Raw genomic sequence first — 14940 nt, forward strand, 5'->3', positions numbered from 1 at the left:
TCTAAATTTTTTACTTTCGTCTGTTTCCACATTTTATTATAAAATATAGATAAATCTGTAATATTGTATATTATATTATAGTATCTATATAAGACAAATATGAGCTTCTTAGCAATATAATTTCATGTTTTATTATGCACCCACCTAGAGATCACTTATGATGAATTTAACTTTCTGATATGGCTGAGTTATAAGATCGAATGAGCTTTTGTCTTCACTTCTACTTGTAATTTTCTTTTTTTTGAACTTGTCCAACTTGCAGCATGATGTTTCAAGCTAGTGAAACTTACTAAAGAAACTTATTCAATAAAAGGCATTCTCATAGAAAGGCTTATACGTTGGTTATACATGATTATTAAATAACTTAAGGAATACACAACATACACTAGAATATAAATTAAATTAAACTTTAATATATATTTCCAGTTTATAGAGAAACGATTTTCTCAGTTTATAGAAAACCCACCCATACAGGCAGATACATTCACCAACAATTCCCCCCCCCCCCCCCCCCAACAACAATATGGAGTTAAGACACTATACACAACAGGGCAAAACTAATCTGTTCAAATGACAATGCCCTAACCACTGAACTTAATCACTTCCTCAACACTTTCTCAGACAATGGCTACCCCCCAAAAAAATATTGAACCCAGTAAACCCCCCCACTTCACAACAAGGATTATCTAAATCCATCACCATTCCCTACATCCGAGGCACCTAAGAAAATATTACCAAAATCTTAAAAAAACATGACAACTTCTTGTTACAGACCATATAGAAAATTGGCATCCCTTATCTGCTCCACTAAAGACCAACCACTTCCCCTAGACTGACCTGGTGTATACCAGGTCCCTTGCAGCTGTAAGCTGTCCTACTTTGGCCAAACAGGCAGGACAGTGAATATCAGAATTTCAGAACACAAGGACTACATCTGATTTCACCAGTACAGCCACTCTGGTCTTGCAGACTATGCTCTGGATACACGGCACAGATTTCAGGTATCCACAGGGGACAAGAGCATCAGGTATCCATAGGGGACTCTTGTCCCCTGTGGATACCTGAAACCGCAGATAGTGACTGGCAAAAGCATTCCCGGAAGCCAGCTGACCAATAAGGAAAAGAGCAAGTCCTCTAAATACCAACTCTGGAAAATTTCTTTAACCCAGCGTTAGTAAGGTGGGGTGTCACAGACCCTAAAGATTTTAAATTGACTATAACTTTTTAACAACGCGTGGTAGTGAGTCATGTCTCAGTAAAGCTTCCCCTCCCGTAACCGCTACTCGATGCTATAGACAACACGCTGTTGACGCAAGCAAGTTTAGTGTGCAGATGCAGAGGTGTAAAGTGTGCTGGGGGTCCACCAGACCCCACCTTACCAAAAGTGTGACTATATTTACTTCCGAAACGTAGTTGTTTTCATGTATATTCTACTAAAATATTATTGTTACTGCTGTGTCTTCTATATTTTTACATACCAACTATAAGCAAATACGTTTTAGTAAATATTTAGAGGGTATTTTGAGAATAATATTTTTTTTTATCAGATGAGTTACAAGCAGGAAGAACAGAGGTTACGTCAACTTATAGATGACACTTTGACAGACGAGGAGCCATTTAGCAGAGATGATGATAGTGAAATTGATTTAGAATTAGTCATTAACCATGAGTCTGATACAGAACAAGACTGTGAGGAAGAATCTTCAGAGAAAGAATACACAGAGAATCCACTAATATTGATTAAAAAGATAAGGATTTCTATAATATACTACATTATTTGGGTGGGTTTGTGCAGTGCCATAACAAGGGTGTGGCAAAAGAGGCGCCCACCACGGTGCGCAATTAGGTTTGGGGTGCAAAACATAAAAAATAAATAAATAGATATAAAAGTCTGCTATTTTATATTGTATTTTTAAATTTCGGCAATATGCCGCTTTAGACACACAAATTCTGTAATACACTGCAACTCATTTTGATGGGGTTAATAGTAAGTATTTAACATATTGCATTTAGTAAAATTTAACTTGTTACATTTAAATTTTTCAAGCTTTTTGTCATTTTTGGGTTGGGGGAGAAAAAGTCAGACACTTGCCACAGGCACTTCATACCCTCGTTACTGTACTGGGTCTGTGGTACCCCCACCTTACCACTTTTGTTACATTTTCCCACCTCATCAGCACTGGGTTAATTTTAATTGTTTCCAGTTATAATGTACACACACTTTTAAAATGTGGAAAATTCTTTGGACTATGTAGAGGAGCTGAACTGAATAATATCAACATAATTTGTATCCACGAACACAACTAGTAAACTGACATGGACTGGAATGAAAATGCACCAGCGGACAAAAAAAATGGACTTTCATTTACTCTTCAGCAGAAAAACATGGCAACAGTGATCCTAGTCAGTAAAAAATTATATAATAAGATCTCCACAATAGAGAAGGTTCGAATAGAATGTTTTCCATAACATTGGACTCAAACCCCAAGGCAACCATTACCTCAGTGTACGTGTCCACAGAAGTCACTGAAGAATACAACAAATCTAAATTTTATGAAGAACTTACTACTTACCTTTCAAACCTCCCAATGCATAACTGCCACATAATAGGTGGAGATTTTAATGAACAAATTGGTGCAGACTTAGCAGGAACCACTAGAAATATAGGACAATATACATATCATCACAACAAATCACAATGGACATCTGCTTTCAGAACTTTTCAATGACCACAATTATATCATTCTTTACACCAAATTTCCTCACTTTGCAAATAAAAAATGGACAAGAGAGTACCCATATATATATATATATATATATCAAGTACTGTAAAAGAGAAAGCAAAAAAAAAAGAGGAAAACTTTAAGCATAGCCCTGCTCGACCCAACTAGAAGATCCGTTTTGGACTGATCATCTTGATAGGACTTCCTGTTGTAATTTGTAATTTTGTGTTCGAGTGAAACTATAGTGGGACAGTTAAGAGATGATTTATTATATGAGATACAATGAGTAAAGGCACTGCTCTGTACATTAAGCCTGTGACTTGATTATAAGATTTATAGTAAGGAGTTTTTTTTACAAAAATAGTAATTGATAAAATTGAGTGAACATATCATGTGTAATCTAATTAACTTTGTATAGCCAAAGCTTGCATAACCACTGGAGTATCATTTAATCTTAATGCAAACTACGGAAATTAGAATGATTAACTGATGCTTCTGGAATATAATTGTATGAGCCTGCATATTAAGAAGTATGTGAGAGGGATTGAGTGAGCTTATTGCAGTTGCGTGAGCATTTGTGCATGAACTTATTTCTTTTATATTATTATTACATGATTTCCTGTATATGATTTTTATTTGTATTAAAATGCATTATTTTAAATCAAAGTTTGTACGTTCTGTTGTTTGAGACTGACTTGCTACTTATAAAAGTTCGAACCTGTGCAAGTGGGTGGGTGGGTGGGGGAGACATTTGATGTAAGATAAAAAGAGGAGCCGTGACTGCACACCACGTGTTCCCAATGCTAAATAATACTGTCGAGATAATTAGTAGAGTAAGCTTAAGTATCAGGAACTAGTTACTGGCTGGCGCAGTCGATCTAAAATAAATGAATTTGTCGGAAGCTAACTTCTGATACAAGTAACCTTAAGATATAAAACTAAAAATAGAAGTAAAGAAAAGAAAGAAACAATTAAAGAAAACAAAGGAAAACCAAAGCGAGAGAAGGCGAAGACGTAACAATATGTCTTTGAATTTTTCTCAGGGAGCTCAGTCTGAATACCTTGTAATGGCTTCTTATGAAATATCAAAATTAACTGTTGAAACTGGTTAACCTCACACGGTTGTCAAGAAATTAATAGTTCCAGCAACGAAAATGTTAGCATCTTGAATATGTGATAAAAAACAGGAGTGCCAAGTAAATATGCTGACGCTAAATAACACAGTGAAGTGTAGAATCATGGAGATGGCAGATAATATCGAAGAAACTGTAGTAGGTCACTTAAAAGAGTGCAATTTTTTTCCCTTGCAAGTTGATGAAAGTACAGACATATCGGAAAATGCCAATTTAATGTTTTGTGAGATACGATGGTGACAATACAACTCGCACAGAATTTCTTTTTTGTAAACCTCTGATGGATACAGAGGGCATTGTATGTTGGGCAGTTGGAATGGCCATTGTCAGTTATGCATGCACTGGACGTAAAGTGTGAAGCCAGGAGATTAGCTTTTTCTGTAGGTGATGTTTCAATTGAGTCATCTGGGAATGACAGGAGTGGGAATAGTGTAGGGCAAAAGTTACGACCAATTACTTTGGCAAGAGACTAAAAGGCTTGGCTGCCATTTGGACAGGCTGAAAGTTTCCTGCTTTTTGCCCATTGTGGTATGCCTGATTTTTCATTTGTACAGCCTTGGCACATCTTTGGAGAACCAGGGTTTAGATAGGGGATGGCAGTTCAGAGAAGTGTGGAGGAATGTATGTTTTCATGCCAGTGAGGATTACTTTCGTGATACGTTTGGTGCATATGTTTGGATTGGAAGACCAGAAAAATAGTCCAACCATGGGAATGAAGCATAGTAGTCTTGGAAGCTGTCCCATTTGGCACTGTTATACTGCCAAACTACTGTTCTGTGGATGTGACTGTGTAAGTGCTGTTGCATAGAGGAGGAGATGAGCAGTAGGTTGTGGTCAGAATTACCCTGGGGGGGGGGGGGGGCTCACTACATTCACTGCATATTTGGAAGGGTCATTGGTAAGGAGATCTAGGATATTTGGGGAGTGATTCGGGTTAGCTGGTATTTCAGTCGGCTTGTGAACAATTTGTGTACGGTCGTTAGTGATGGCAAATGTTTCAGCATCTCTCTGCCTGCAGGATCTGTACAACTGGAAGAGGAAAGCCAGTTGGTGTTATGGACATTAAAATCACCTAGGAGGATGATTTCACTGTTAGGAGAGTGGGACTGGAGAAAATCCAGTTTAAAGGAGAGGAAATTAAAGAGCTTGGAGTGATTAGTGGTATTAGGAGAGTGATAGAGACAGCAGATGAATTTGACTGAGTGGGGGAGGGATATTTTTAACCAAAGAAGGTCAAAGTTCGGTGATTCTAGGTTAGTTGCTCTCTGGCATGGTATGTCAGAGCAGATACATGCGCAGATGCTATCCTTGAGTAGAAATTAGTTAAATAGTGTATAGTTTGGAAGATTGAGATAGATAGTGGTGGGGGAAGGTGAGATTTGAGTTTCTGTTAAAAAGGTGGGGTTTGGTGGACTGCAGATGGTAGTGGACACTATTAAGGTTGAAATTGAGACCACGGATATCGGTGCAGTGAATATGCAAGGTTCTGTGAGGCATGGGTTTGACTGCAAGGGTCTTGCGTTTCCTATGCAGTGACTGCATACTTGTCTCCTTGGTGGCATCACTCGATTTCTGCACTAGTTTGGTTTGTTTGTATTCTAAGGTGCAACTGTTGTCTCCATTTTGACATTTTTCTTCTAGCTGTCTTTGGAGTTGGTGCCTTTGTTCCCTGTGGGTAAAAGTTAAATCAGGTAGAGCACATACACACGATTGGGGACAACTGTCCTTGCAATTTATCGGTGTTATTAATTTGGATGTGTTTGTCGGTGTGTCACAAGTCACCTGTCCTTTCTTTTGTTTATGGGTCCAAAACGATGGTATGTGACGATATTTCTGGGATTGAAGTTGCATTCACCTGTTAATTTGCTGACATCTTCTTTTAATGATTTACCGTTTTCTGCTGAAAAGTTCAGAATTGAGTCTCCTGTTTTGGCCTCGAGCAACTCGGGTACCGTTGATGCGATTAGTTTGTGGAGTTCATTAGCAGGCATGGGTGCACTTGCGATCAGCAGCTGGTCGTCGAGTATCTCGAGCTTAGTTTCCAACTTTTGGATTTTGGAAGAGAAAGTATTGATCGTAGTATTAAGATGTTGTTCGAGATTTTCAACTCGTTTGCCTAGGTTCAGTAGCTGTTTAACGGAAGGAAGGCACATCAAACAGAAGAAAGGCTGGTTAAAGATCGATAAAAAGCTTGTGTGTTGCATCTATTTTAGGAAAGAAGTATGTAGCCAGTGGCAACAGAAATCGCACAATATACCTTTTTTCTTTTGGTAACTTCGGATTCGCAGCTGTGGCACTTCATATTGTCATTCAGTTTGTTCACGATCGGCTGCACTACGCTGATGGGACTCAAAGTAATCTAGATTGTAATAGTAGTGACAGTTTTCATGTGGCAGTGAGTTTGAAGCCATCTGGAATGAGGTGCAATCTAACAAGATCAAATACGTAGTTGGGTGTTTGTTACAGAGCTGGTGGATCAGTTACTAGTGACAAAGAAATGCATAACCAAATGAAGATGATGGATGTGAAAAGAGTAATCATAATGGGGGACTAATTATCCAAACAAACATTGATTGGGTAGCAGTAAAATCTCATGAGAAGAATGAAACTGAATTTATTGAGCTCTTGCAAGATAACTTCCTCAAGCAGCATGTGACAGAAGGAACTTGAGGTCAAAGAGTGTTAGATTTGATTACAGTGTCAGAGGGTGCTTCAGTAAAGGATGTACCCATGGTAAATACTTTTGTATTATGGCAGATATGAAATATAGCCACTTTTGTTTACATCTTTGCAATCCTTATAAAACAATTTGAAGCTAAATTAGGAACTGTATATTTACTTAATTACCAACTGTAAATAAACTTCAATTTGAGATCTTTGACTTGAATAAATGCAGCATAACACACACACTGTATATAACATAATACAGTGTCATTTTTTTTAAACAATTAACCTGTTAAAGAAACAGTTTTTATGTAATTATTTTATTTCTTCTGCTTAGCATATTCAGGAAAAGCACTGGTAATAAGATCTAAAGTTTTCATTGCAGCATCAGTTATCTTAGTTCCTGTGAAAGAGATAAATAAAAAATCATGTTTAATGCAACAGATTAATTCAATGAAGTATTGAATATATTATTAATAGCAATCATAAGCACTACATAAATCAGTATATAGCAGTTTTTTTTTATTTTAAATGCATGAACTGAAAATATTATGCCTGATATAACTTCAGCTCTAACATTTTTGGCATAACCAATGAATTTGATTTTTAATATATATATATATATATATACCTGTTTATCTGACAGTAATACTAGGTTGATAGGAATAAAACTGCCAAGAACTCATATATTTAATGTTACCTATTCCGTTAATGATACTGTCCAATATTGATGAACTGCATTTTTTTCAAACTAAAATTAGATCATTTCATTTAATTACACAACTAATATTGCTAAGTTTTCATATATAATTAAACTTAAAGCATGAAAAAAAAGGTTTAGACTTTAAGATGTAAATGAATAACCTTTTTTTTTCTTTACTTCAATTTCGTGAGAATTTCTCTTCTTCTCTCCTCAACCTAATGGTTGGTGGGTAGGAATGCTGCTTTACTAGGGAATAATAATTAAGAACAAGGTTCCTTGTCTTCCTTGCCCAACAGTCAAGTATTTGTGTGTGTTCGTGGGGCCAGTTAGTTGGATGAAAATCCAAGTTTCTGGGCAAAAATCCCTGCTACCTTGGTGAGTTAGTCAGCATGAGACTGACTAACTCACCTTTAGTTGAAAACCCCTAATAAAGTTTCTTTGCCTCCTAGATGAGATTCAAACCTTGGTCTTTTTAGCCAAAGGGCTTTGTCTGTACCAACTGAGCTATGAAGGTTCGTGATAATTTCTCATGAAGTTTAAATTATCGTAAAATGTTATGGCTCCTCAATAAATGAAATAAATCTACATATTTTAATTTTGTTCACTTTTTATTCTTTTGTAAATTCAATTTTTAATCTAGGACATCTGAATTTTAATACAGACATCCTGCAACATACAATAAATAATTAAGCAAACCAATTAGGAATCAGAATGAGATTTTAGATTTCATCTGCATAGTATAGTGAAATAAAGTTTAGAAGAATTTCTGTTTTGCTATTTTATTATTATAATACAAAGAAATTCATTCAAAAGAATCAACATTGCAATCCTACAGAATAAAATACCAAAATAAATAAATAAACCGATTTAGGAATCTGGATGAGATTTTAGATCTTATGACTAAAGTCTTATTTATGCATGCAGTAGTGCCTGCATACATCATTCTTTGCTATTCCCTAAGGATGCCAGTTTGATAAAATCTAGGAAACAGCAAATAAATGATTTTAGTTATCAACATTGTTATCTTTCTAAAATATGATATAATCCTCATCTGGGATCATACGTAATGATAATAGTACATAACGTGAGCAGAAAACTATCATTTCCTCATGAAAAGGTAGCTGTCATTCTCTAGAAACTTCTGTTTTTTCTTCTTATTATTATTCAGGTTTCCATGGAGTCAAAAGACTCTTCGCGGGAGGTCCTTTCTAACAAACACAAGTCTATCAAGACTCATAGAGGAAGGTCCCTCCTAGTTTCCTAGTTAGGAGGTATGAAAGTCTATCACCTCCTAAGGAGTGGCATGACAGACTTTCCAAAGTTTATCATACCACTCCTTAAACGCATTGACCGTTCTCGCTCTCACCACTCCATCAGGCAATGAATTCCATGGTTCAACCACCCTCCATGCAAAGAAACCACTCCTCACCCTCTTTCTCACAGATTTCTTTCGTAACTTCTAGGGATGGCTTTTGTCATCACTCCTTCCCGCTGTTCAACCAAGCAAAAGAACTCCCCAGTGTCAACCCTGTAACCACCTCTCAACAGTTTAAAAGTCTGAATCATATCACCTCTACTTCTTCTATCCACCAAACTCTGCAGTCCACACGCCCTCAATCGATCCTCATAACTAACATTGTACAGTCCTGACACCATCTTTGTTATCTGCCTTTGTACCCTTTCCACAGTTAATTTATCCCCTTCAAATCCTGGGGACCAGATCTGAGAACAATAGTTTAAGTGTGGTCTGATCAGAGTCATATACAACGGAATGATAACCATTTTATCTCTGCAGGTCAGTGTCCTTCTCATTATTGCAGCAATCCTCTGTGTTACCTTCACTACCTTTGCAATATGTCCCCTAAATTTCAGGTTTCTATCAATCATCAGCCACAGATCTCTTGTCTCCCCCTACTTCTTCCAGTTTAACTCCTCGCATAGAGTATGCAGCATCTCATCGATGTTTCCCAACCCTCAAGACCTTAGATTTTGCTGCATTAAATTGATATCCCCATTCATTTGCCCATCTATCTAGTTTCTTCAAATCCTCTTACAGGGGCTACCACATCTGCACTATTACTAATAACCCTTCCCAGCTTCGCATCATCCGTAAACAACTGAATATCCCTTTGCAATCCACGGATAATGTCATTGATATAAAGGTCAAACAATATAGGTCCCAGTACTGAGCCCCATGGAGCCCAACTTGTAACCTTCTGCCTCTTTGATATTGCTCCACCATACACAACTCTCTGATACCTATCGGACAGCCAATCCTGAATCCAGTTGACCAATCTGATATCCATACCCATGTACTGCAACTTACATATCAGCTTATCATGTGGCACCCTGTCAAATGCCTTTGCTAAGTCTAAGAAAATTGCAGTATATGCCTTTCCCTCATCTAATGTTCTTGTAACTTTATTATAAACAGCTAGCATATTGCTAAAACAAGAGCACCCTTCAACAAATCCATGTTGACTGCCACAGATAACATTACCCTCATCTGCGCAATGTTGTATATGGTCCCTCACTACTTTCTCCAAGATCTTACTAACTACTGATGACACACAAACTGGCCTATAATCAGACACTTCAAGTCTGCTACTGCCCTTATGCAATGACACTATCTTACCTTCCTTCCATTCCATGGGCACCTTTCCTGCAGCCAGACTTTCATTGAAAAGCCAAGTCAAAGGCACTGTCAGTTCTTTAGCGCATTCTCTCAAAACTCGTGGTGAAATACCTTCCAGTCCCACAGCTTTACCAACATCCTGAGTACTCAGTATGTGGAAGATACTCTCCTCCTGCACCTCTAATCCTCGAACCTGCCCTATCCCTCTAGTATTCAAATTGACTCCTTCAGGATGAAATACTCCAATAAAGTGGTCATTGAACAATTCCACTATGTCTTCTGCATCAGTCACTCTATTCCCATTTTTATCCCACAATGTCATTCTTCCACAGTCATTTCTCCACCTACTGGCCACATTGCTAAAAAATTCCCTAGGATTTTCCTTGGATCTAAGGGCCAATCTTTTTTCATATTCCAGTTTCGCCTTCCTTACCATACTAGTTACTCTCCTGGCCTGTATCTTATATTCTTCATGCATCTTCTCTTCACCTGTCTCCTTATATCTCTTCCATAGCCTCTTTTTCGCATGCAGTTCCTGTTTAATATTGTTTGTCATCCACTTTACTCCAAATTGTGTCCTCTTCTTCACTTGTGGAATATAGCTTACCATTGCTACTAACAAATATTCCTTCACAATTTCCCAAGCACTAATGATATCCCGGCCTTCCAATTCCTCCCTCCACGAAACTTCCCCAAGTTGACGTCTAAGACTATTATAATCACCTGCCTTATAATTCCACATACGTTCCCGTCTCTTTGATAATCCTGCATGCATTTTCCAAGTCAAAACCATATGGTCACTCTCTCCAACTGGTGGGAGAGATATCATCTCAGTTATTATCAACTCTTCTGATCTTATAACCAAATCCAAAACTGTTGAACCTCTTGTTCCCTCTGTTACATGTTGCCTAAGACATTTGTCCCACAAGAATTCTAGAAATTCCATTCCCTTATTGCTACATGCATCTTCCTCTCCCTAATTTATACTGCTGTAGTTAAAATCTCCCATAACAATCATTCTTCTTGCACTTGCCACGTTCTACTGTCTCAACATCTCCTGGTCCCCACCCTCTGTGCTCCTTGGTCTGTAGCAACACCCCACTAAATATCCTGTCTTGCCCACCTTCACTTCACACCATATGTTTTCAAAATCAAAATCATTAGTGTCACAGCCTTCCAAAGCCTCCACTCTTAGAGGACATAGGTCGTCACTTATCATAAGCAGTACTCCACCACCACACTTTCCTTCCTATCCTGCCGAAAAATGCTGTACCCTGCAACTTCTATTCCTGTTATTATATCCTCCTCCATCAACTACATCGCGGTGATTCCAATAATCTTTGCCCAGGCTGATGCTATCAGTGCCGCCAATTCCTCTCCCTTATTCCGAATACTCCTGGCATTAGCATAAAGCATAAAAATGCCATTGTTTCTATACCCAGTATTATCCCCTCTAGACTTCACTGGGCTGTCGTCACACTTCTCCCATGTACCCATTCCCACAAGAGGCCACCCCTGCTACCATCCACAATGGGACACACTGACTCGCTCAGAACAGTAATCTCTCCAGATGCCTATGTCCTTCCTCATTCAAATGCAAGCGGTCTCTCGCATACAATTCCTCTCTGCTCTCAAACGCACTCCAAGCATCCACATATTCCAATCCTCTCTTCTGACATATTCTTGCTATTATGTCATTCAATATCACCGCTCTTCTGCTCAGCTTGTCACTATCATACCTAGGCAATGCACACACACTATCTTTCTTCTCTGTGTCTTCTTTCGTACCACCTCAAGCAAGAATCTCATATCTCTCGCTGCCCTATTTACACCACCACCACTTAAGTCATTTGTACCCACTATCACAATCATCTCATCCATCTTTTCACCTCTCTTAACTGCCATAGCCAATCTTTCTATCGTTCCTCCTGGCAAACGCTCCTCACGCGTCCTATCTTGGACACCATGGATCATTGAGTCCCCATACATTACACCTCATACCACCCTATTCCTCGATTGCTCACATGCATCGCTCACTCTCTCTCCTGTAACAGTTTTTCTCTGTGCTCCCCTACTTACCTGCCTTCCTGGCATCACTATCCCTAGTCCCTGTGCTCCCTTGCATTCCTCTCATTCCCTCTCTCCTGCTGTTTCCATTCTTTCCTTTTCTATCATTCCTATATCTGACACTCATTCCCTCTCTTGCACTAATCCTATTCTCACCTCTTCTATCATTCACATGATTCTCTCTCATTCCCTCTCTTCTACTGTTCCCATTCTCTCCTCTTGTATCACTACCATAACTCTCTCTCATTCCCTCTCTTATACTGTTCCTATTCTTTCTTCTTCTACCATTCCCATAACTTTCTCATTCCCATAATCCTCTCTCACTCCTCCTCTGATTCGCCTTGCATTCATCTCTTCCATTCGCCTAATCTCATCTTTCAGACTTCTCATCTCATTCCCCAGACCTTCCACCTGCTCTTTCAGCTCATCTATCTCTCTCTGTAAGTCAGCCACTCTTGTTTGCCATTCATTCTCCCAATTGAGACTATCTCCTAAAACTTCAGAATCATTCAACCTTTCCATGCTCCCCACTCTTATTATTTTATTCATACTTCTCTCTCACTCTCTATCATACCAGTCATCTCTCTCTACATGGGGAATCTCCCATCTCTGACTCAACGAGGTCAGTTATAGTCTCAACGAGGTCAGTTATGGTCATTTCTAAATCACCAAGTTCCTTCCATTGCCTGCATTTTGCGCACATACGTTTTCCCCCTTCTCTCACATGCCACATATACAATCGTTGGGATGCATACATTCCGCAACCGCATGCTACAAAATCCTGTATGATATTGTGCTAAATGGAATCCTTAAATGGAGGGGAGGGGATTTGGAGATACGCCATTTGCAATTTGAACTGCCGCTATCGCCATTATTCAAAATAGTGTCGTTAATTATTGTCAAAAAATAAATGCTAATAAGTATTAGGGAGTATGACTATAAGAAAAAGTACAAACAATTACAAACAGAACATTTAAGTACACTAGATATAAATAAATAAAATGAAATAACTAAATAATGAAAATTTATCCTTCATCTTGTCTTCCATCGTTATGCATTCGATTGTGACCCCATCTTCTCGGTAACCAAAATACACAATATCGCGACAACAACTAACTTCAAAAAAAAAAAAAAAAAAAAAAAAAAAAAAAAAAAAAAAAAAAAAAACTACTGAAGGACACTCATATTCCAGAAACAATTTAGCACTACAAAAACGTAGAAAAATGGACTATTCACTAATTAAAAAGCACTTTCTTCAGCACAGCTCAAATTCCCCGCCACGTGCTACAGTGACTCTCATGTGCTACAGCGACTATAACAGACAAATTTCGTCTGTTATAGTATATTTTGCTTGCTATTTTTTTAAGTTTTACAGTAATAGAATACTAATTTCAAATAAATGCTTTCCTTCATGCTTACATGGTGATCAGAATGCATCTTCAAAAATTATGGAAACAACTACTGTGTTAGAGTAAAACTTCAGTTTAATATAAATCAAAATAATCACTCATTGTTTTGACCTTCACATTAAAGTCATCATCTGGAATATACACATATACAACGAAACAAGCTGCACTACAATCTACTTCTGAAGTTACATTGATTTAGTCAACCATTAAAACTACTGGCATGACCTTTGGTTAAAAAAAAAAAAAACATCATCATCATCATCATCAAATTCCTGCCATGTACCCTCAAGGGGTGTACAGGATAAGACAGTACTACATGAAAAATTTACATCATTACTAACTTCCTATCTACAATTTTCCTCCAAATCAGTCTGTTACTTGTCAAGACTCCAACATTATCAGATCTTATATTTCTATCATCTAAGGCACTTTGTACCGTATCAATCCACCTATATCTTGGTCTTCCTCTGGGTCATTTTCCTGCCAACCTGGCAGAGAACACTTGTTTTGCTAATCTTTCTTCTCCCATTCTATTTAAGTGACCATACCACCTGAGATTAGCTCTGCTAACACATTCTTGGATGCTAACAATGTCAAGTTCTTTCCTAATATCCTCATTTTTAATATGATATAGCCATTGATGCCATCTGTTCACGCCTCTAATCTTTCTCAGGACTCTCATATCTGCAGTCTCTAGTCTTTGGTCAAGTGTTTTACTTCTGACCCAGCTCTCAGATCCATAAGTTAAAACTGGTTTGAACACTGTCTTGTATACAGCTAATTTAGTGTTCTGACTAATTTCTCTCTTATTCCATATGAATTTATTCAATTGACTTCCCACCATACCAGCTTTGCTGATTCTGTTGTCTATTTCTATATTTAATTTACCATCTTCAGTAAAAATCGTGCCTAAGTAGCTGAAATGTTTCACTTGTTCCACAGGTTCTCCATTCACAACACAGTTGACATTTTCAATGATTCTACCTATTTTCATTGTCTTTGTCTTTTTATTGCTGACCTTCATACCATATCTATTACAACAGCTATTCAATTTAGTCAGAGAATCTTGCAGACTTGTAGCGGATTTATTTAGAAGTATAACATCATCCGCATAAAGCAAAGAGTTGACATTAACATCTCCAATTTTGATATCAGGTTTAATACCACTTTCCTTCATAATGTGATCCATATAGATAATGAATAACAGAGGGGATAATGTACATCCTTGTCTCGCACCAGATTTAACATTAAACCATCTTCCTGTACTTCCTTCAATTCTAACTGCTGACTTACAACTCAAATAAAGACTAAAAAAAACCTTACTACATCAAAGTTAGAGTCCTATTATTATGTTATTATCTAATTGGTTACAAAATTAAATTAAATGAAGCTAGAGAGCAACATATTCACACAAAAATTTTTTTTTTATTTATATAACTATACATATAAATTAAAACAAACCAATATGGATGGTGGCCAATAAAAGCTGAAAAATTGCTTAGAGTCAGGATTTGCTCGAAAACTTTAACTAAGTGGGCTGAATGTGTGCAATCCAAATTCTTGGAATTTTTAAGCCACCATTATTATTAAGATTAGGTCGATTCAT

General features: G+C 37.6%; 1 protein-coding gene across 1 annotated transcript in view; it reads right to left on the minus strand.

Annotated features, from left to right (window-relative positions):
- Positions 1–2971: 2971 nt before the first annotated feature.
- The window catches only part of LOC150105253 (methylmalonyl-CoA mutase, mitochondrial-like), a 429676-nt gene continuing 417707 nt past the window's right edge, over positions 2972–14940 (minus strand). The window contains exon 18 of the mRNA XM_090394648.1: positions 2972–6923. Within this exon, the coding sequence (XP_090250774.1) occupies positions 6841–6923 (83 nt within the window). The 3' untranslated portion in view covers positions 2972–6840. The remainder of the gene's footprint in view (positions 6924–14940) is intronic.

The sequence above is a fragment of the Typopeltis vanoorti genome, chromosome 6 (genome assembly GCF_054136105.1).
Source record: "Typopeltis vanoorti isolate ZY-2024b chromosome 6, IOZ_Tvanoo_1.0, whole genome shotgun sequence".
NCBI classification, from domain to species: Eukaryota; Metazoa; Arthropoda; class Arachnida; order Uropygi; family Thelyphonidae; genus Typopeltis; species Typopeltis vanoorti.